The sequence below is a fragment of the Sturnus vulgaris genome, chromosome 14 (assembly GCF_052056855.1).
Source record: "Sturnus vulgaris isolate bStuVul1 chromosome 14, bStuVul1.hap1, whole genome shotgun sequence".
Lineage (NCBI taxonomy): Eukaryota > Metazoa > Chordata > Aves > Passeriformes > Sturnidae > Sturnus > Sturnus vulgaris.
The window spans coordinates 1,547,239-1,569,871 of record NC_142256.1 but is presented as its reverse complement, the minus strand read 5'-3'; the positions used below and the strand labels follow the sequence as shown (position 1 = coordinate 1,569,871).

Genomic DNA, 22,633 nt, shown 5'->3' with positions numbered 1-22,633 from the left:
GAGAAACACCAGGAGCCCTGCACTCCAGGAGGAGTTGAGAGTCTCAAGGAGCTGAGAGTGCCCTCACCTTGCTTTTAACTACCAAGACCTGCAAATGGTGCTGGAAAACCATAAAGAGCCATCTGCTTGGAACTCTTGCAAAGTTTTGGGCTGGGAACGTTGCACCAACAGAGAGCAGCTGAGTCACTGAGCTCAAGTGGGATCTTCCTGCCATTCCCTCATTGCCTTCTCTACCCTGGGGCAATATGGTCTTAGTTTGCTTTCTTTTCCCTTCTTTTTTTTTTTTTTTTCCCTTTTTCTTTTTTTTCTCCTAGGGAACTAATGCTTTGGAAAGTGAGTGCCTAAGAGCACTTACAAGAGCCAGGGTGCTGCTCTGAAAGCTCCCTGCCCACGGCTCTGCAATCATTCCCATACATTATCTGCACCATCCCCTGCTCACCCAGTCCTAAATCATGAGCATCCTGCTTGCCTCGTGGTGTAATTAGTGTGCTGTACAAATCACCCCCAGACTGTCCATCCCTCAGGGCCAGCTGGATGCCACCCACCTGTGATTTGGTGTCCCTGTGAGAGCGTTGTGCTGTCCCAAAGACCAAAACCCTGCCTCTGCATTGTTGCTGGGCTTACAGTACCAGGACAAAGATCTCCCTCTTGGAGGCCTGGCTGCATCTTGAGCGAGATTCCTCCTGAAGGCAATTCCAGATCCCTACCACAGCCCTGGCCAGACCCTTTGGACTTGCTTGCCACGACCCTCTCGTGTCCCCTCAGTGCCCTGCCCTGTAGCAGCCCTGTGCATGTCCCACGCTGGCACTGTCCCACATGTCTCCAGCATGGAGTGACACTCCAGGGCTTGGGGACTGTAGCTCAGACATGACAGGGGACTGTTCCTCAGGCTGCTCCCACCTAACCAGGGTGGCTTTCTGCTGGAGCTGCTCCCAGATTTTCCCATCATCTCCATACGTCTCCAGCTTTCCCCCTTTGGTGTCCCCCCCACCCAGCCAAGCTCCCCAGGTGAGCACACGGCCCTCATTGCCATGGCACCACCCCTGAGAGCCGACCTGCTCATCGGCCTGATGGGTTTCCAAGGGGATGGGGGAGAGAGAGTGGCTGATGCTTCTCAGCCACTCAGCTCAGCCCAGAGCTAACGAGGCATCTCAAAATTAAAAAGTGAACTGCAATCCCCAGCAGGCCTGTCCTCCTTTTGGCATTAGGCTGAGTTCTCTTTCTTTCTTTTTTTTTTTTTTTTTTTTTTTTTTTTTTTTAAAAAAAAGAGGGCTGGGGAGCTGCGAGTTGTATTTGGAGCTATGGAAGCACCACAGCCTGGCTAGGTGGGGGTGCTGGGATGAGCCTTGGGGCTCTCTTAGAAAGCCTGTGAGGGGCAAGAACTGCCTCACCATGGCAAGTGGTACATGGGAACAGGTTCTGCCAGGTGCTTTCACATCCAAAGGATCCCAGCTCTCCTGCTCTGCAGGCAGGAGTGAATGAAGGAGGAGCCCCAGGACGTGGAGGTGCGACACTGTCCCACCTGAGAGGGTGGGGACAGTGCAGGGTCACTGCCACTGATGTGGGGGCAGGATGGCAGGAAGGAAACAACTCTGCTGCAGGAGGAAAACATGGGGAAAGCAGCAGGAAAGAGCAGGGAAGGGAGGAAGGGAAGCCAGACTGGTTCATCACCTTTGTGGGTTGCATTTCTCACGTGGGAATCTGTCTGGGAAGGACCGTGCTGTGCCCACACCTCTGGGGAACCCAGCACTGGCTGCTGGGACCTTCCTGCCCCCAGTGCCTCGTCCTTGAGCCAGAGACTGAAGACTCTGGCTTTAGGGGCACAGCTCACCCTGCTTCACGGGCAGCTGCTTTGCTTCAGTCCTGTCCACTCAGGCAGGGAGCTGCCTGTCCAGCCAGACCGCCTGGTCACTCTTGGCCAGCCCTGAGACAGCTCCATGGCATTCCTTTAGGGCACAGGGCTCCCAGCAGGACCTGCCACCCCTCCAAGGTGCCACCTTAGCCATTCCCAGCTCATCCCACCTGGTGTTCCCAGGATGAGAGCACAGGTGAGTGGTGGGGTTGCCTCCCCCACAGGGAGGGCTTACACCCCTTTTGACCAGCTAGGAGAGGTGGCAGGATTGTCCAGGTGGAGCACAGGGCAGTCCTGGAGAGCAGTCCAGTCCTCAGGGTACTGGAACTGGAGCTCAGTCCAGTCCCACACGTCCCTGGGAGACAGCAGGGTTGCACACTCACAGGTCGCAGGGCTTTGCCCAAACTGTGCCTTTTCCATAGAATCACAGAACATCCAGAGCAGAAAGGGACCCACAAGGATCGTCCAGTCCAGCTCCCGACCCTGTCCAGGACACCTCAACAGCCCCAGCCTGTGCCTGAGAGCATTGTACAAACACCCCTGGAGCTCTGGCAGCCTTGGGGACGTGCCCATTCCCTGGGGAGCCTGTTCCAAGGCCCAGTCACCCTCTGGGGAAAGAACCTTTTCTTAATATCCAACCTGAGCTGTTCCTGTGGGTCCTGTGGCTGTACCAGCTGCACACAACTTATTGGGGAGAACTTCACCCTCTCCACAGCAGGACTGTGGATGCACTGGGAGCCACACAGGGTTAGACACCTCATGGCATGATCCCACTCGATTCCACCTAGAAATGGGTTTCATCCAAAACCCCAGAGAACTGGTGAGCTCTGGGTACAGCAGTGGTACAAGGAAACTTCCACCCTTTTCCCCTGGTCTTGTAACACCAACCATCTCCAGCTTCTAGGCTGTTGTGTCAGCCCAGCTGGAAATGCTGCAGGAATTTTGCCTGGATAAGCTTGTCCTGGTGGGAGGGAGCCAGGGATGCTGATGGTTTTGGCATCCCTGCACCATGAGCACCAAGGTGCTCTTCACTTCTCATGGACAAAGGGAAGGACAAGAAAGGGTGAAGGGCAGCAGTGAGGCAATTACAGGGAAGGGGGTTATGGCCATAATTCTATTTCTTTGCTTGAGTGAGGAGAAATGCAGCTTGCACTTTGGGAATTCAGACTGAAATCAACTGAAATGCCACGGCTGCCCAGCCCCATCCATCCTGCAGCCTGGGAGGATGCAGTGCCTGCCCAGCCCTAGCACCACACAGACCTGGCAGGGCCAACAGAGCCCTGCACTGAAGGAAGGGCTGGGGCTGTCCTGGATGCCCTGGGGACCTGGAATCAGGAAACAAAACCTGCTGGACCCCGAGCCCATGGCTCCCCCTGCTCCGTGCTCTGCAGAGCCAGCTCCCCTCCTGCTTTGCTGTATCACAATCACACTGTGCCTTCACTCCGTGGTTCTCTTCCAGTTTTGTGTCATCTCCACGGCTCCCCCCCTCATAAAATGTGACTGCAGCAATTTCCGTGATCAGGGCTGGCCAGGTAATAGGGACATTCCATGTTTGCCTTTAAATCAAAGCCAGCCAAATCCCATGTTCAAAGGAGAGAGGGAAGATTTGGAACCCCTGTTTGCCTGCAGAATGCTGCATCCAAAGTGTCTCCCCACTGCACTGGGTGACTTCCCAGGTGTTCCTGAGCACTATGGAGGGATGGGCATCATCTCCCACCTCAGAGCCCTTCCTGAGGCCAGGGTCCAGCAGCTCCCCCTGAAAGCCCCTGTTCCACCTCGGGGTAGAACAAGGAGATGAGGGCAGTGGGGATGGTGTTTGTGGGGATGGAAGGGAAGCTCTGCTGAAGGGTGTGGGGTGGTCAGTGCATGGGGCAGGTCTGGGTGAGGTGCAGGGAAAGCAGAGGTTTCAAGGAGAGATGAAAACAGTGATGCACTGGGGTGCTTCAAAGCCTGATGAAATCAGTGAGGATATTCCTCCACTCCCAGCTTCTAGGAACTATGGATCAGCCCTGCTGGGAGAAAACTGCTCCCTTAAACCACTAAATAATTGTTCCTGGCCCTTGTTCCCCCTGAGAGCACAGGCATGAGCCTGTTTCCATCAGTGCTATGGAGAGGGACACCTCGATGTGTAGCTGTCCTCCTGAGAATCCCCCAGCCCCACACACGAGGAGGAAATAGCATTGCCCAGAAAAGACTTAAAACAGCCAAGCTTGGCAGGCTGAGTGCAGAAATCCTCAAATCCTCCTCCCTGTGCTTTTCCAGTGCCTGCTCGTCTCCAAGAAATGGACCTCAGCTGGAGCTGGGAACACGACAGTGCCTGAATTTCCATATTTCATCTCCACCAGGCCCTTGTGATTCTCCTGTTTGCTCACAGGACCCAAGGGAGGAATTGAAGATCCTTGCACCTCCTGCTGAATGGCAGCCAGGCCACCAGTCCCCAGGGAATATTTTGTGCCTCACTGTTGCTGAGGGAGCCTCAGGCCAACTAGCAGCCCCACCAGCAGTCACCTCAACCCTCTGCAGGGAAAAGAGCCAAAATATCTGACATTGGGAGCAGAAATGGATGAGGGATGACTTGTCTGTGATGGAGGAAAGCTTGGAGCAGAGGAAAAGCTGAGTGTCTCTGTTGTGGCAAAATATCCCCAGAAATGTCACACCATGGACAATCCAGCCTGCAGAGATGATGGAAGGAGAGGAGCCAGTGAGAGGAGAAGGGAAAACAAGAGGGGTGAAAGAAAAGTGAGGGAGAAAGCCATAAGGACGTGGGGGGTGGAGTTGGAGATGTCTGAGGGGAGCCTCCCTGCCCAGGTGGGATGCACAGACACAGAGCAGCCCCTGGCCCCTGCCTGGGCCAGCTCACACCGTACCTCCAAAGTCAGGCCTGAGGCGGACGTCATAGCCCTTCAGCAGCTTGTCCACAATCTCTTTCACCACAGAAATATTTCCAGTGGAGGGGCTGAAAGACAGAAGAAGAGAGTTCTCGTCATGCCATGTGGCACCAGGGGTCCTGGCCAGGTACCTCAGCATCCTCCACACCCCAGGGCACCAGAACACCCCAGCCATGGGCAGAGCCTCTCTGTTTTCTCTCTCACTCGTGTTTTCTGTCCTTGGCACAGCTCTCAGCCCCCCAGCTGCCCACGAGCACCCCCTAAGCCATCCTGGGAAGTTCTCAGAAGTCTCAGCAGTGTTTTAGCTCCTCTTCTGCAGCTCACCCTGACTCCAGAGCACCCCAAGCTTTGGTATCCCTCTGGTGTGAGCCCCCCTCAATGAGCCCCCTGGCCACTGACCCACACACTTGGGGGGCTTCCCTGTGTCCTCAGAGGGGAGCACAGACACACAGAGGCAGAAATTGTCCTTTCTGTCCCCAGGCTATGCGTGGGGCAGCTGCAGCCTCTCTCTTGCAGGTGTCACTCCCTTTCCTCAGCCAAGCTGGGCTTTTGCTCCACGTCTCACATCACCCATCACAGACTTGGCATGTCCCAAGGTCCCCACTGCACCCAGTGTGACCCTGCACTGTCACACACCCCAGTGCAGCCTCTGCTTCTCACTGCACCCAGGGGTTCTTCAGGTTATTGAAGCAAACGAGAAAACCCTGCTCCTTTTTCCCCTGTGGCCTCAATATATACAGCTGATCTTTGCCGTGTAAAAATTCAGTTTCTGTCACTCAGCATCACTGTGACTTCTTAGCAACGCAGATCAAGAGGCAGAGGCAGGGAGAGAGAGTCCATCTTCCCCTCTGTGTGCCAGAGCAATCCTTTCCCTGCCAGCCCTTTAACCTGCACACAGAGGGGCAGATGTCCTGCCTAGCACCAATCCAGCCTTACAGCAAGAAGGGAGCTCCTTCTAAAATCAGCCCAAGGGCCAAACCAAAACTGAAGGTGGGAAAGCAGAAAGCAGGGGATGCTAAAAATACTGGATCTATTCAGTGCTGCGGGGTAGATCAGGTTTGGTGCCTGAATCCCCAGCCTCTGTGCCACCCTCGTCCCCTGCTTTGCATGAGAATGGAGACCCTGGCGCTGACAAGTTCTGCTCTTTGCAGTCACCCACCACAACAGCATGTCTCCCTGTCAGCACCGCCTCCCCATCCATCCCAGTCAGCCTGGGAAGCTGCACCACGGCACGGCCTCTGCCTGCCAGCCCCTGCCTGGCTGGACACACAGACACACAGACAGACACACAGACACACAGACAGACACACAGACACACAGACAGGCGTGCTCTCCTGGCTGCAGGGACTCCCTGCACACAGACACACAGGAGAGCCCTGGGGGCAGCTACAAAATGTGCAAAGGGGTGTGTGCATGTGTGTGACCACATCCCAGCCAGGGGTTGGGGGTGCCTGGAGGTGACTGGAGTTGACTGGAGGTGCCTGGAGGTGACTGGGGGTGGCTGGAGGTGGCTGGTGGTGACTGGGGGTGACTGGAGGTGGCTGGAGGTGATTTGAGGTGCCTGGAGGTGATGGTGGGTGCAGACCTTGCTCTCCTGGGCTGTGCTGAGGCTCTGGGCTGCGGACACAGAAGCAGGCATTCGTGGATTCCTGAGTCGGGGTTCCCTGGTGCCCAGACTCTCCCTAGGGGTGTGGGGTGAGGCAGGTAGGACCACCTGGGAGCCTGGGCAGCTCTCAGGGCTCTGGATGTGCAGGAATTTCTCAGCAGGACAGGGATGTGCAAATGTGAGGCAGCACCCAGCTCTGGTGCATGGACAACCAGGGATCCCTTGTGCTGGAAGGGGAAGGGGTCTGAGCTCCACTCCTGAGAGTAGCACAGCTCCCCCTTGCACGGCTTTAATCACTGTGAGAAGGCCAGAGAGGAGTGCTCAGGTGGGCACTTCCACAACACCGTGTCCAGGCTTGCAAGGTCCACATGCACCTGTGGATTTCTCTGCAGGTGTGTGAGGTTTTGAGCTTGCAAAACACAGTCCTGGCACCGAGGATTGAGTGTGCCACCAGCATTTGCTCATCTCTAGACAGACATTCTGAGGTACACAGATTTCCATATTCATAATATGGACACTGTTCATTTCTCAAGGGATTTAGGCACCTCTGTTTGGCTTCCTACAGTGCATAAAGTCAGGAATCAGTGTTTACCTTATTAATATAAGCAGAGAAATTGAGGTAGAGACAGTAAACAGTGTGAAAGAAAGGGGCAGAGTGGGAAGAGGGCCATGGGGACTCATTCCTCCTCACCAGCTACAAGGTGGCCTAGTGAGGGAATAAAGCACCATGATTAAGGACAAGGACTTTTGCCTGCCAGTGCTCCCTCTGATCCAGAAAGCCACATCCCTCCCACTGAGGAGGCAAGCCGTGCATTTGCCCAGCTGTGGGCGAGCAGCTGCATTTCCAGTGCTATTCCTGGCAAATGTGGGTCTGCATCCGCTCGGGGAGCACACGGAGCCAGCCTGTGATCTGAATTCCAGAGCAATGTGCCCCTGATTCTGTGTCACTGGGCATGTGCTCTGCATATCCACGTACACTTGCAGCCAAACATCTCCATCCCAGCACCCCGTGCTGCTGGCTGGGCTGTGTAGGAGTAGCTGGAGGCTTGTGCACATGGAGAGTGTTTTGTCTTAGCTGTGCACAGATACACACGCAGAGCATGGGTGACAATTAGTGCTGGACATGCAAACACACACGCAGGACACACCTCTGAGCAAAGGGGGTTGCTGTGGGCTTTAAATGTCACACATTTGCTTGGAGCTGCCTGCATGTGTGTCCCCCCACAGCGGGACCACGCATGAATGGTGTGGGCAAGGTGGGTGAGCCTGTGTGTGTGTGTGTGTGTGTGTGTGTGTGTGTGTGTGTTTATAATGATGGGAACACGAACCTGGGCACCCACAGCCCCACAAGCACCTCTGTGTGTTTATAATGATGGGAGAACGAATCTGGGTATCCACAGCCCCACCAGGGCCTGTGTGTGTGTTTATAACCATGGGAGCACAAATCTGGGTATCCACAGCCCCACCAGGGCCTGTGTGTGTGTTTATAACCATGGGAGCACAAATCTGGGTATCCACAACCCCACAAACACCTGTGTCTGCATGTTTAAATGATGGAAGGACAAATCTGAGTATCCAGAGCCCCACAAACACCTCTGTGTGTGTTTATATGTGTGTTTATAACGATGGGAACACAAATCTGGGCACCCTCAGCCCCACCAGGAGCTCTGTGTGTGTCTCGGGAACGCGCTGCTCCCCGTGCAGGGCTGAGCAGAGAGATGCCACAGCTCCCCCGGCAGCGCGCAGGGACAAACGCACCTGCCCGCAGGTGTGCGCAGGGAGGGAGGGAGGGCGAGCAGCGCTCCTCCTGTGTGCGAAAGCAGCGGATGAGCGAGCAAACAGGTGACTCGGCACACCTTGGCCGGGCTGGGTGGGCTCCTGCAGCTCCGGAGCGCTGCCAGGGCTCCGGGCGTACCCCGGGAATGTCTGCAGGCTGAGCACGGGGGCAGGGGATGCTCAGCACTCCCCCGTGCCACGCAGGGCACCGGAGGTGTGCGGTGACACACGGGCGGGCACGGATGGCTGCGCACACGGATGGGGATGGATGGCACCCACAGAGCCGCGTGCTGGTGCCGTGAATCCCTGAATCCGTGATTGATGGAGGCACGGCCGCGGGCATCGCCCCCGGAGCTCCGCAGAGCCGGGGCTGTGGCACAGCGCAGCTCGCCCGGCTGCGTGTGCGGGCTCGGGCACGGCCAAGGCGGCTGTGCCGGGTGCGTAGCGCAGCCCCGGGGCTCCTGCGGGCTCCATGTTCCCCTGCAAACCCCCCGGTCTGGCCATTTTCCCCCGGCTTGGGCAGGGGGACGCGCGCACACGCTCTGCGAGGTGGGCTCCGTCCGCAGAGTCCGCTCCTCATCTCTGGGATGAGCATCCCTCCTCCCCTGGAACACGGGCTGGGGAATAACAATAGCAGGCGGCGGGGGGAGCGAGCTGGGGAAAGAACCCCCTCCCCTTTCCCACATCCAGCTCGGTGGAGAAACCCCCAAACAAGACAAACAATTCCTGTGCCAGCCCCCCTGTCCCTGCAGCCTGGGATCGCAATCCTTACCTTTGCGCACAGCAGGCGACACAAAGAGCTGCTAAAGCAGAGACAATTCCACTCAATCTGTCTGCCTGAAATGTCCACATTTCCACAAAGACGAAGGATGAAAAAAAAAATCTTTGGAGGGGAGGGGGAAGAAAGATGGATCTTCAGAAATCCCCCTCCGAAAAAAGGGGGGGAGGGAAAAAAGAAACCAACCCCCCCCCCAGTTAATGATTTCCTAGAGAAAAAGAATAATGAAAAAAAACCTAAAAAATGAGGGGGAAAAATACCCCCCCACTCCTTCAGTGCCAGTCAAAGAATTCGTTTCTTCTTCCTTTCAGCATCCTCTCAACAAGAGACATCCTCTGGCAATGGAGAAAATCCCAAGAGAAAGAAAAATAAAATGCCCCAAAATGGGCTCAGCAAAATGTGAAATCGAATCTCACAGGTACGCGGCAGAAGAAGAAGAGGAAAAAAATTTAAAAAAAAAAAAAGGAAAAAAAAAAGGAAAAAGAAAAAAAAAACAACTCAGTGTCCCCTGAGCACTCCACTCGGATTATTTTTCCTCCTGCTCTTTTGCCATCCGGTTCTGCAGATGTTGCATGGCTCCTGCTACCCACCTTCAGAGAGGAGGAGGAGGAGAAAGAGCGTGTGTGTGTGTGTGTGTGTGTGTGTGTGTGAGTGAGAGAGGGAGGGAGGGAGAGGGAGGACGTGTGAGTTTTCAATATGATTTTATTCTGGATTTTACCTATTTGCTCCCCCTTTCCTCTTTATTTTCCGAGGGGGGAAGGGGAAGCCACCCAACCCCACCGTGCAGTTATTTTATTTTAGGGAAATCTCAGGCTCGTCACTTGGGTGGTTTTGTGAAAAGGCTAAAAAGAAAAAAAAAAAAAAAGAAAAGAAAAAAAAAAAGGAAAAGCAAACGCAGCCCGGTAAATAAAAAAATACATATATGCATGTGTAGAAAATAAATAAATGCCTGTCTGCGGTAGGAGCTGCTCTCGCAGGGAGGGCTCGATGTCTCCCTAGTGCTGTTGCCGCAGCTCCTGTGGAGTTTTGCTGCTCATTGCAAAGTCACAAGAGGAGGGGAGGAGAGAGGGAGTTTGTGGTTGGGGAGGGGGACTCTCCGGACAAATTGGGATCCTGACGTCATGGCTGACAACATTAACCCCTGCTGGCTTGCAGAGAGGATGGATGAGCATTTTTGCTGAGGTGGATTTTTGGGGTTTTTTTCCCCGGGGAGGTGGGCACAGGGATGGTGATGGGAAGGGTGATGGCATTTTGGCGAGCGGGGGGCTGTGCCTGGGCTAGAGTGGCTCAGCTGCGAGCGCTGATGGGTGCCTGAAACACTGTCATCAGCACAGGCTGAGCTTCCTCCTGCAGCAGAGATAAAGAATAAGGTGATTTTCTCAGAACGTCTCCATGCCACAGAGCCCAGTGGCCTGGTGGTCTCCTCCTGGGGCGCTGGGGGAGATCTGGAGGCTCTGGTGGGGCTGGACACTCCCCCAGGCTGGGGAAACCCAGCTCAGGAGGGATGCTCAGATCTCCCTGAAGGATGCTGTTATGCATACAATGGGGTTTGTGGGAAAAGGGAGCCTGAACTTCCAGAAATGCTGCTGGATTCAGCTCCTGGTGCTGGGGCTTTGTCTGCTGGAATGGTAACAGCCATTGAAACCATCACAATCTCCTGTGCACCAGCCTCTGATCTTTGTCTTAAAAAAGTAATATAATTAAGGAACTCTACATCAGGCATGCAGTACTGTACTACAAGGAAGATTTTTTTTTTTCCCTAGGAAAAAGAAGAGATCCAGCAGCACTTTGAATGCAGAGTAGAATCCATGGCTCAAGGAGGAAACATCTGAGCACTCATCACCCTGGATGGGATCTCTGCACCTCCCTGGCAGCTCAGAGCAGCCTTTCTGAGCAGGTAAGTCCTGGTTTGCACCTGTGTGTAGATGGGCTCCCTCTGGGACAGGGGGCAGAGCTGATGTGTCACTGCAGCTGGGCAGAACCAGGTCCAAAATGCCTCTGAAGGGACACAGGGCAATGTCCAGTGCCCACTCTGCCCATGTCCAGCTCCTCTGCCCTGCTCTTCCCTGCAGGGAGATCTGGGAGAATCCTTGTCCCTGGGCTTCATGATGCTCCTTTCCCTCATGCTTGGCTTGGCTCTACGTGGTTTCCTCATCAGAGGCACACCACAGATCCTGTGCTCCCAATTCCCCTTCTACCAGAAAGTGCAGTGGGGAGTGACCTTTCTGAAGAGCTTCTCCCTGGCAGGCCAGGCTGGGCTGCAAGGCAGAGACATCAAACCGAGAAGAGCCGAGTGTTGTGCTGGCCTGGTGTCACTGCAGGGAGCTCCTGGGGGCAGTGAATGTGAGGGGCTTGTGGGGAAAAGGAAGGCTCGGGGAAGGTTGAACATCTACAGTGAGGCTGGGCTAGAATGGGAAGTGAAAAGGTCTTCTCACGTACTGCTGAGGCTGGTGGAAAAGGTTCTCTGCTTGTTTAGTGCCCAGACCACCCCTGCTTGTCCAGACTTATGCAAATTAAGCTCAGAGCAGTGATCTCCTCTGTCTTCTCAAAGACCAAAGCAGGTGAGTGGCACTTGTCACACGCCAGTGAATGTGCCTGCCCCTGTGGAGGCAGGGCTGTGCTGCCACTGGCCACTCACTGTGGCCTCCCACAGGGAGTCCAGGGCACAGGGACCTCACCAGGACACCTGGCTATGGCTGGTGATTCTTCACTGCATGGTAGCCCAGAGCAAGGGCTGGTCAGTGCTGGCCAACCTCAGGATGCTCCTGGGCTTGCACACACCCCATGTCACAAGAGATTCATGCTTTGTCAGCTTGTGGCTCCCTGGTTCCTGTGGCTGAGGGGTCCATGGGAGATTGGCCAAAGCTCTAGGGTGTCTCCACAATTCTGCTGAGGAAGAGGAACCAGCCCAGCAGATCTGGTCCTGCAGGATGTGCCCGTGTGCCCGGGATGAGCTGCCTGGTGCCATCAGGTGCTGGCTGCTGTACAGGTACAGCATTTACCTCCCCTGCTGCTGCCAGCACACACAGCTCCTGACAGCAGTGCCTTTCTCAAGTATTTACTCTGATTTAAGCTGCTGGGCACCAGGGAGGAGCTCTTGGGGAGATGAGAAGCATTTGCCTTTGGGTACCAGAGGCCCACTGAGCCCTGCCTGGTCCCTTCCTGTTCTGGCCCCTTTGCTCTGCTCCCTCCCACCAGCTATGATTGCAAGGTACTGGCAGGAAAGGTAAGTGGAAAGCAAATGTCAGAGGCATACATGAAGAGGAAAAATTACACTCACAAATGGTGACATTTGTGCTTGCAAGTTCGCCCAGTTGGGAGCAGGAGCCATGTCACATGAATTATCTGACCACTCAGCCACAACAGGAAACTTTGGGAAGCCAACTGCTTATCAGGGAATGCATCCAAAGGAGCTGCTGTATGCTCCTGAATAGCCTACCTGGAGCCTTTTCTGGAATAAAGTTATTTATTCTGGAGTTAGTGACCTATCTCTGCTGGGTCTCTTCAGGGCTGATGCAGAGTAAAACGTGACCATGCTCACTGAGGGGATTGTTCCTTGCCCTCCAGAAGATGAGTATCCTCGAGCCCCTCCCAGAGCCTCAAATGTTGTGTCTCCCTCCCCTGCTGGGGGCTGTCTGCTCTCCAGTGAGGGCCCAGTGATGGGTTTTTCTGAAGTTCACATTCTGATCCTGAAAATGTCTGTGAGAGGCTGCTGGAGATGCCGTGTTGTGGCTGTAATCACCCTGCAGAGGCCACAGAGCATTGTGTTTGTGGCTATTTGCTGTCCCCTGCTATTAAAATCACTCATTTTCACTCTTCCTTGCTGCTCTGCTCCACACCCTGGCTACCGTTCTTCTCCAGTGGCCACTGCCAGCTCCAAGCCCCAAGTGCTGCTTTTCCCAAGGGTTTGCCATCAAGGTGAAAAATCTCCCTCATTCCCTCTCCCAGCCAGCTGGAGAGCTGGCTCTTCTGTCCAGTCAATTCCCAGAAGAAGATGGTTGTTCCTCTTAAGCAGAAAAAAGACAAGAGCTGAGAAGGCAGAACTTTTATTGAACCAGAAATGTAATGGAAGTCCTGCAGAAAAGGAGAAAATCCAGTCTTACACTGGCATTTCTGTGCAGAAGATAAAAAACAGCCTGGAAGTAAATGAAGTGTACCTCAGGAGGTGGAAATAGAGACAAGCAGAGGCAAAGGGGAGTCTTCCCACCGGGTCCAGAATACAGCCTCTGCAGCTGCATGCAGGACTGAGCTCACCAAGCCAAAGAGCCTTTGCAATTCCACTTCCAGGTTCCTGCAGGAAAAGTTTCCCTCTAGCTATCTTACAGGACTAAGGCTCCATCATCCTCACAGTGCCCTCTAAACACGCTCAGGTGCTGGCAAGGAAAGGCCACAAGTCACAGCCCCCTTGGGCTGGTGGGGCTGGCAGCTACCAGCAACAGCTGTGACTCCTGTTCTGGTGACTCTGCATCCCCTGATTCACGAATGCCTCCTCATGTGTTAGCCCAGGAGCCTCTCTGCTCTCTGCTAGATGTTCTATATTCCTGAGGGAATGCCTCGGGGTGCATTCACAGGGCTCCCCAGCTTTGCCGAGTTAAAGATCCTTCACCACTTTGCAAGGCAGTGCAGGCTGATGCAGAGCGAGTGGAAATGTTGGCCATTCTTAGGAACTGTGAATGGGGGAATTGATGAGCAGAATTTGCCTGCAGTCCTGTGTGTCCCCTGTGCCCAAATCTCTTGAAGTAGAGCATGGAAAGTGTGGTGGGAAGGGAGAAAAGATTGCCCATGGGTTCAACCACCTCCCTTTCCAGCCTTTAAGCTTGTCTTTAAGCTTAGGAGGCTGCAGACAACGTTTAGTTTAGGCTTCCCTTCACTTGAGAAATGGTCTGGCCGAGCAAAGGTCCTTTGGTTAGGAGAGTGCAGAGGTGCTGTGCTGGCTGTGCTTGTTGATAGCTGTGGTTGTTTAGGTTCAACTCTTGTGTCTACAGCAAAAGAACATCACTCCCAGCGCCACAGCCTCCTCCTGCCGTGCACAGCCAGCCTGCAGGGTGACAGTGACACTGCCCTGAGCCTGTGGCACAAGGACAACCTGCTCCAGCCACGCCCGAGGTGGGTGATGGGTGATGGGGAAGGCAGGTGAGTCAGGTCTGCAGGGCAGCCTCAGGGCTGGCACACATCCCCAGCAGAGCTGAGGTGCCAGGGGAGGTGTGAATCCATCCCTGCACGCGTGTTGAGGTTTGCAGAGCCCCAGTCCTGTCTGTCTGTAGGTGCCCTGGTTGATTTTCTCTTTGCATTTCCATGTTGGTGCTCAGGAGGAGCAGTGATGCCCCTTGGGACCGGCATTTCTGATGGTGCTGTGACTGGCAGTGTGAAGGGCACACGGCAAAGGCCCTTCAGCCCCTGCAGATTGTTAAGAAGTGCCCCAAAATGCCTCCCTGCTCATTATTCCAGTGATGGAATCTGTTCTGACTCTGAGGGCTGGGCCCGTGTCCCCCATTAGCCCTTCCCATTTCAGAGGGTGTCACAGTTCTCACTCCTGGGGATGCTCCTTCCCACCTGTGCCAGCAGAGGAGTCCCCTCGTGAGTCAAAGCTCCTGGTCTGAGTCACAGAGCTACAGCAAAAACATCTGGAAGTAGCAGTGGAATTGATGACAAGGATCTAGGTAAAACATTCCGCTCCTGACTATCACATGGAGGTGTGGACGGTTTTATCTCCTTTTTCTCCTTCTGACCCCGCAGCTCTCCTGTTCTAGGGCTCAGCAGCAGCAGCACCCAGGAGGAAGGAGGAGCTGAGGACCCCAGGTGCTGCTCCCTGCAGGGACAACGTGTTCCCACAGCAGGTGCCACCTGCCTCTGCCAAAAACCCTGCAGCATCCACCACCTGCACCAAGGGGACACAGCAAAGGTGACAAGGGAGGGTCCCTGGGGACACCTGGGCTCCATTCAGCCTCAGGGAGTCAAGCCCAGATCTCCTACAGTCCTCCTCTGTGTTTATCCCGTGACAAAGCTCGTGGTGTGTCCTCCATAGGCAATTCCCCTTCCTCCAGGTCCTGGTTGAATTAATTTTAACAGGCCTGGGCCCAGAGGTGGCCCCTGGGCCAGGCCTCCATCTGGACTCTGTGCCACCATCAGAACCCTCTGAGCTCTGCCACTCAGTCAGTTCTCAACCCAGTGCCCATCTCAGCCTCTCAGCCTCCCCACCCTCACCTCATAACATCATGAGGGTGTTATGGGAGAGTGCCAAGAGCCCTGCTGAGGTCAGAGCAGACAGGAGCCACTGCTCTCCCCTCATCTACCCAGGCAATTCCATCCCCAAAGCCTGTCAGATTGGTCGAGCACGATTTCTCCTTGCTGAGCCTGTGTTGACTATTCCTGGTAACCTTCTTTTCCTCCACCTGCCTGGAGGTGACATTCAGGATGAGCTGTTCCATAACCTTTCCAGGGATGGAGCTGGGGCTGACTGGCCTGCAGTTGCCTGGGTCCTCCTTCGTGCCCTTTTTGAGCACTGGAGTGACTTGGCTTTTCTCCAGGCACCTCTCCTGTTCCCCATGACCTGTAACTGTGATGAGATTATGGCTCTGTGACCACACAGAGATCCCTAAATCTTCTTGTTTATCCCCCATGCCGTGTGCATTGGTGCACAGGCATTTCAGAGAGCTAATGGAGCCTGAAAGTTCCCAATAAAAGGTGCAAGAGGATCCCCATAGCTGCCAATCCACACCTTTCTAGTGTCACACTGTGCCAGGGAGCTGCTCTGCTCAGTTGCTGCCCTGGAGCGGACCAGGACCCCCTTAACCATGTTCTGGTCTCCACTAGAAGTGCCCCATTCCCAGCTGGGAGGTTTCTGTCTTCCCAAATTTGATCTCTCTCAGTTTTGACCAGACACCTAAGCCAACTAGCAGGTTTCTTTCTGTGGTGGAGACACTCCCAAGTCCAACTTTTAGTGTGGAAATGCAGGAGGGCAGGTGCAAAAAGTGCTTTCTGAAGGCATATCCTGCTTTGGGAGAGGTGTGCCACCTTCCTCTAGCCCTTCTCCTGCCTGAGACAGGGCATTTGTAGCACATTCCCCCTGGGAACACGACGTGGGGTCCTCCTTGGCTCAGCATTTCGTGCAGGATGACTCGTGTGCTTTTCCATGGTGCTGAGCCTCTGCAGTGGTTGCAGGAGGCTTTGGCTGACAGCTCTAAACAGGTGGCTGAGCGCTGAGTGACTTTTATGACCTGGAAAGGGTGGTAATTGTGCCAAAATTAGCTCTCAGGAGTGTTCTATGGCTGTCATGAAAGGCGATTTGTACATTATGGGTTGGGAGACAGTGAGAAGTGTGTCTTGCTCCTGAGATAGATCTGACAGTCCATCAGCTCACTGACAACGAGCAAGCTCGGGTCGTGCCTCAACTTCTGGAGCCGTTTCAGCGTTTGGAGTTGTGAAAACAAAACTCGTGTGTAATTCCTGTGCCGTCTGAGGGTGGGACTGCTGTTAAACAATTCCCTGTGGGACACAAGGGTCACAGCAGGGTTTCCCCCCACTCCAAATGGGGCTGTGCCTGGAGGGAGCCTCTGCCTTGCAACAAAACTCAGTGTGTGACTTCCCAGGAGCCAGGCTGGCAGATGGGGAGGCAAAGCAAGGAGCTGCAGCAAAGCCAGCAGCCAGCAGTGAGCACTGGAGACCCCTCAGACCTGCCAGTGGGGCAGGTGAGGTCCCTCTCTGGAAGAGCAGGAGAAAAATTCCCTGTATCTGCAGTTTGTTTGGGAGCTTGGGATGAAATCCATGTGATGCTGTGTTGCCTGGCAACAGACTGAGAGTGATGGAGCACAGGGCAGGAATTCTCCAGGCTGGGGAGGTGATGGAGCACAGGACAGGAACTCTCCAGGCTGGGGAGCAGCTCCAGCCACGGCGCCTGTGTGTGTGCACAGAGCAGATGGAAGGGGGAGAGGCACCTGGAGTGAAGACATGGTCACAAAAATGTGTAAGGGCCAAGAGGGAGATCAAAGTCCAACTGAGGGCAGGGAGAAAGAGAGAAGTCAGGGAAGGGAAAGGGAAAGGAGAGCCCAGAGAAGACATCTGGCCACTGAAGGAGCTGCAAAGGCTCCTGGCTGTCACCTCCCAGGGACAGCTGCTGTCTCTGCTCAGGTGAATCCCAGCTTTGACAAAAGAACTGCAGGAAAATGCAGTTTTCCTTTGAGCACCTGTAGTGATTCTTCAGGGATTCTCTCAGAGTCCTGCTGCCTTCACAACAAGTTTTGAAGCTGATTACACTGATTTGGGCTGAGGGAACTGTTCTGAGCAGTGATCATCCACACAAGGTGACACTGGGAATGGCACCAGCTCCCAGAGAAACCCCTGGGAAGGTTCCACTCCCAGCTAAACTGTTTTGAGGGTGCACTCAGGCTAAGGGTCAGGCATGGTCAGCACAGAGGTAGTGAGTTTAATCTTAATTTCCTCCACCTTTAGCTGTTTGGAGAAAGAGAAAGAGGAAGGAAGGAAGGAAGGAAGGAAGGAAGGAAGGAAGGAAGGAAGGAAGGAAGGAAGGAAGGAAGGAAGGAAGGAAGGAAGGAAGGAAGGAAGGAAGGAAGGAAGGAAGGAAGGAAGGAAGGAAGGAAGGAAGGAAGGGAGGAAGGGAGGGAGAGAGGGAGAGAGGGAGAGAGGGAGAGAGGGAGAGAGGGAGAGAAAGAAAGAAAGAAAGAAAGAAAGAAAGAAAGAAAGAAAGAAAGAAAGAAAGAAAGAAAGAAAGAAAGAAAGAAAGAAAGAAAGAAAGAAAGAAAGAAAGAAAGAAAGAAAGAAAGAAAGAAAGAAAGAAAGAAAGAAAGAAAGAAAAGAAAGAAAGAAAACAATGTAAGAACAGGGTAAATGACAAGGAAAGAAGTGGTTTTCATCCATAGCAAATGATTTTGGTCTTCAAAATCCCCCCTAAAGCCACAAATCTCCCTGCACATCTGTCCCTGCATTTGCATACAGAGCAGAGGGGACCCCCTGCCAGACACACCCAAGGAATTTATTGAGGTGCTGTTTTGTCCCCAGTTCTCTCTGCTCACATTTCAGCCCATTTTCATCACTGAGTCAGGATGGAGGCTGAGCTCAGCCCTGACACCAACATTGCCCCTGCACAGAGCATATTGCAGAAAATGACATCCCCATCCCTTTGGCCACCCTCTGGCTTCTCTTTTGCTGTTTTAGCCTACCCACAGCATCCCCCAGTGCCCTCAGGAGGAGGAATTCATCCATGTTTCCTCTGGGACACATAAAACAAGGAATTCTGTTCACACTCACATGGTGAGGGAGCAGTAGGGTTGTGATGGGCTGTGATTTCCATGTTCTCAGCTCTAGACTCTTAATAATTAAAACTTTTACCTCAGTATTTTCCATTTTGGTGGTTTTTCACCCAGTCTGACTATAAACAGTGCTGTAACAGGACTTTGACCTGGCAGGAAATTCCAAACCCAGCAGTTAATTTATCCCAATTTGAAAAGACGAGCAAAAATAATTTATCTAAGTACAGCTGCTCCTGAAATGTCAGGATAAAGTTTTGGTTTTAGCTGTACCTTCCTTGTCATTTATAATAGGAGGCAATACTAAATTTACCCTGGTAAGTGCTTCAACACTCATCAGAACAAAGCCTATTACAATTTTCTATCATGAGTATGGAGGGGAAAAAAAAATCATTCTGTCTCCGCAGAACATCTCCACTTTGTGCAGTGTTTTCTGAGAAAATTAACCCACTTGCTCTCTCTTTAAAAATTAAGGTTCAGCAGAGCACCTGAGAGCAGCAAGGGAGGCAGAATTCCTGGGGGCTGGTGCTCCTTGCAGGATGAAGCAGCTGGAGCCCAGGACGTGCTCTGGTCACACTGACTCTTGTGTCAGCTGCACTGCTGCCCTCAGCTTCCCAAGGAAAATCACTTTATTTTTTTTAAATTTTATTTTATCAAGAGTAATACTCCACAATGTGGACAGAGGAGGGTTCCAGCCTGTTCCCTGTGAATCCTCTCCCAGCCATCCCTTAGCAGGCTGCTGTCCCTCTCACTCCACTGCTTTTCTCAGGCACAGAAGTCTTTTCCCAGGCAGAGCTATCTATAATTGAAGCAATAGCTGAACCATCTGATTTTCCACCACCCAACACCTCCTGCTGCAGCTAGCACCAGCCTAAGGTGAGTGCATAAAGAGACATAACACTTTAGTAACATGTTACATTTGCTTTTTGCTGGTGCCAGCTGCTGCAGAAGGTGGTAGGGAGTGAGTTGAAGCTGGAACAGGAGATTTTGGGAAGCTGTTGCCATAAATCCAGGCCACATCTAATCTGAATTTCCTTCACTTTTAGCTGTTTGGAGACAGAAAGAGGGGGAAACAAAGAGAGACAAAGAGTGAAAGAGAGAAAGAAAACGACGTAAGTAATCTCATATACAGAGTGACCCCAGGCATGGATATAGGGGTGCAAGATTTCTCTGCGTGTGCCCATTTCTTCCTCACCAAAAGGTGCTTCTAATTATTTCCATTCAGGCTCCAAACTGATGGTTTTTGTGCTCACCAAATTCACTGAGGGAGGAATGTTTCTATCTAAAGAAGTCCATAGGGGAAATTAACTTTTCCAAGGAAGCAGCAGGGAGGAGAGAGAGCAAAGCAACGGGAAGGAGAAGTGTAAAGCATCCTGCAAAGCTGCTCTGTGCAAACTCCTCCAGGAGGGAAAGGCAGCTTCCTTCCCTCCTGGAAGCAGGAAAGCAGGAGTGGCCACGGTGCTCAGCTTTCCTGTGGGATGTGCAGGCTTGCAGGTGGGAGCTGGGACCTCTGGGACCCAGCAAACCCTAAACTGGTGGTGGTTTTCATGGGAACACCATCTCTTTCTTTGCTTGCTTTGGTGTTTCTGGCCCCCACTTGCACCCCAAAAGGCTGTGGGAGATGAGCAGGGGCTGGGATGAAGCACAGGCACAGTTTGGCCATGCAGAATCACACCACGATGTGGGTTACACATTTGGCTGGTCCTGATTTTCCACAGCCAGCAGCTACTCACAGTGGGCTGGCAGATATCTATCAGTGGTGCATTTTTACTTGTTTCTTTACCTGAATAAAAGCAAATCCCCCTGCTGCCCTCCCTGGGGTCCCAAGGGAAGTGAACTGCCAAGCTTAAAAACCCCACAGCTCAAGCTCAATTCAGGCCTTTGCATCTCCTTGGTTCCTCTTTAAAGGAGGGTACAGCACACCACCACCCTCACTGAAGAGAGCTGACCTGTATTTCTGCTGTTCCCTTGCTCCAGTCTCTGTTCCCCAGAGCAGGGGAGGCTTTTCCTCCACGGTTGGAGAGGACAAAGCACTTTGTAACAAAACCATGAGGCAAGCCAGGGACAAAGACAGAGCTGGATGCCTGTGTCCCCAGGGAACCTGCACCTGAGATGCCTTAGCCAGCACCCACCCAGCAGGAGGAAGAGCTTCTGATCCTGCTTCCCAGGCCACCATTGCAGCTCCTGGATGTGAAGTTGTTTCCCAGACTGCCAACATAATTCTCCCAGCAACAGTGACCCAGCTCTGCAGAGAAACCCGAACCAACAAATTGGTGATGCCCAGACACCAATCACAGAAACACTGGTGGCAAGAGAGCTCTGGAGATCCAGCCCAACCTCCCCTCACACTGAGCCATCCACACAGCCCTGACCCAAGGGGATTCTTGTTTTCCATGCTCACGAAGGTGCTGCTTGATGTGTTCCTGCTTTCTCTCCCAGCACAAGCCCTGTGCCACATCCCCACGTTGTCACACTGGTGTGACCTCAGGACCAGGCAGCAAATCCACTGTTCCCCTGTCCTTGGAGTCAGCCAACACCCCGAGGGGGTCTGATGTGTCCTGGTGGGGCCACTCATATTTACACCCACCACTCTCGAGGCTTTAAGGGAACTGGAAAAGCTCTTTGCTTTATTATGTCTAACAGCGGAAGTGCAGGGGTCAGGAGAGGCTGTTTTTCGTGCCAGGGTGTCCTGATTAAGTCAAGCACTGGTGATGGCATCTTAAAAGCAATGAAGAGGGGTAAATCATCTCCCAGCACCGGAAGCTCTGGGGAGAAATTACCAAAGAATGCACTTGTTAGAGTCAGAATGGGCCAGCACATGCACATCTCTCTGCCAGGAGCCCCCAGGAGAGCGGAGTGGTCCCTCACGACACCGGGGCTGCAGGCTCTGTTGGCATGGCAACGCGGGATGCTGGAGACGAGGAGCGGGAGTTTGCACCCGGCAACACCGAGAAATGTTTGATAGGTTTAAAAAATGCCAACCTCGCACACTGTCGTTGTCTCCTTGCCTCCCTCCTCCCTCACTCACTCACTAACTCACTCACTCACTCACTCCACCTTGTGCTGCCAAGTTGAATAACGAGTTATTGTGGTGGGAGAAAAACGGCATCATCTGTACCCAGCTGTCAGGGAGAGGGGCACAGAGGGTTGAACCGCTTTTTCTCCCGACAGTTCCCCATCCCCCGCCAGTATCTCTCCCTGTGGAGGCAAAGGCAAGCAGTGGAGAGGGATCTGGGGTTCCAGCAGGAGGGTCAGACTCTGTTTGTGCCGTGATATCCCACATTTCTGTGTGTTGATACACTCCGGACTACTTTGCCCTCTCCATTACAGGATGGACATGGCAACTCTGATTTATCTTTTTTATTTTTAAAATGGTTTAAGATCCAGGGCTTTTCAAGCATTAAGTAATTCTTGTTCACCACTAGAACTCATGCAGAGTATTCCTTATGAAGTAAACAGGAGTGAAGAGGCAGAGGGAGTTAAAAAGCAGATTTTTCTGCATAGCCAAAACCTTTGCTGCTTCCATCTGGGATGCTGGAGGTGAGATCAGGACTCCCTGCACAAATGGCAGCTGCAGAAGTGCCTGCTCCCACTGCAGGGGTGACCTCCCAACCCAAAGGAGTTTGTCCCCAAGTTCAGCAGGCAGGCACGTGCTATCCTCCTGCAATAATTTGGGACAGTGTGACAACCACACAGTGCCACACGGGTCTGGCTAATGCCAGGATAAAAATCCTGCTGCTCTCTGTCTGGGTATGATGCCAAGGGGTGTTTCAATGTGGTTCTGGCTTCTCCCTGGCCAGGGCTGCAGATTGTCCAGGCTGTGTTTCAGGTCTCCTGCAGGGGCTCACTGAGGTTTCCCTCCAGCAGCATCCAGCTCTGCAATGGCTCTGTGAGCCTCGTGCTCCTCACCAGGGCTGTGTGTGCTGCTCCTCCCCAAACCACCAGCCTAGAGCCAGAGCTGGTTCTGGGAAGAGTCACCTGTGACACCTGGAAACGCTCAACCAGCAGGACACCCACCCCCAAAGAGATTTTCCCTAGGATGTTACAGCTGTGAAACAGCCCTGAGTGCATCACCAGGCTCCACCTGCCCCAGCCAGCCCCACCTGGGCGATGGGATGTCCACCTGTATCTTCCCCAGCACAGACAGGGGAGCTTCTCTGTGGATCCTCCTGCAGCTCATGTCCAAGGAGGAAGGCCGACAGCAGAGGTACTTCTGGAAAGAAGGTCCCAGTTGAGTCCCCTACAGTGTAATCCCTATTGTAATACCTCCCAGTGGGCAGAGCATGAGCCAGGTCCTGCTCCTAATCCCTCCTCAAGGTAAGAGTGAAGGTGACCTTTCCCTTGGCAAGAGGGACAAGGAAAGAGCAATGTTCTAAGGTCACCATGGAGGCCCATGCCAGAGAGCAGTGCTGTCACTAAAGCACACCTTGAATTCCAGACAGGGTTTAGACTCCAATATTTTGCACTCAG

At 53.4% G+C, this 22,633-nt stretch overlaps 1 protein-coding gene and 1 long non-coding RNA gene across 3 annotated transcripts in view; one reads left to right on the top strand and one right to left on the bottom strand.

Moving 5' to 3' along the window:
- LOC106853687 (gamma-aminobutyric acid type A receptor subunit theta) overlaps positions 1 to 9,531 on the bottom strand; it is a 74,268-nt gene extending 64,737 nt beyond the window's left edge. The window contains exons 1-2 of one of the 2 annotated variants that reach the window (XM_014877086.2): positions 8,895 to 9,531; positions 4,720 to 4,808 (exon numbers count right to left, since the gene is read on the bottom strand). In XM_014877086.2, coding sequence (XP_014732572.1) covers positions 4,720 to 4,808; positions 8,895 to 8,974 — 169 coding nt within the window. In that variant the 5' untranslated portion in view covers positions 8,975 to 9,531. The remainder of the gene's footprint in view (positions 1 to 4,719; positions 4,809 to 8,894) is intronic. The other variant, XM_014877087.2, reaches the window with a different exon arrangement.
- A 15-nt stretch (positions 9,532 to 9,546) lies between these two features.
- On the top strand, positions 9,547 to 22,600 carry LOC148222083 (uncharacterized). The gene is made up of 3 exons (XR_015806860.1): positions 9,547 to 10,082; positions 10,664 to 10,797; positions 19,210 to 22,600. It is a non-coding gene; the product is annotated as an uncharacterized LOC148222083 (long non-coding RNA).
- Positions 22,601 to 22,633: the final 33 nt, after the last annotated feature.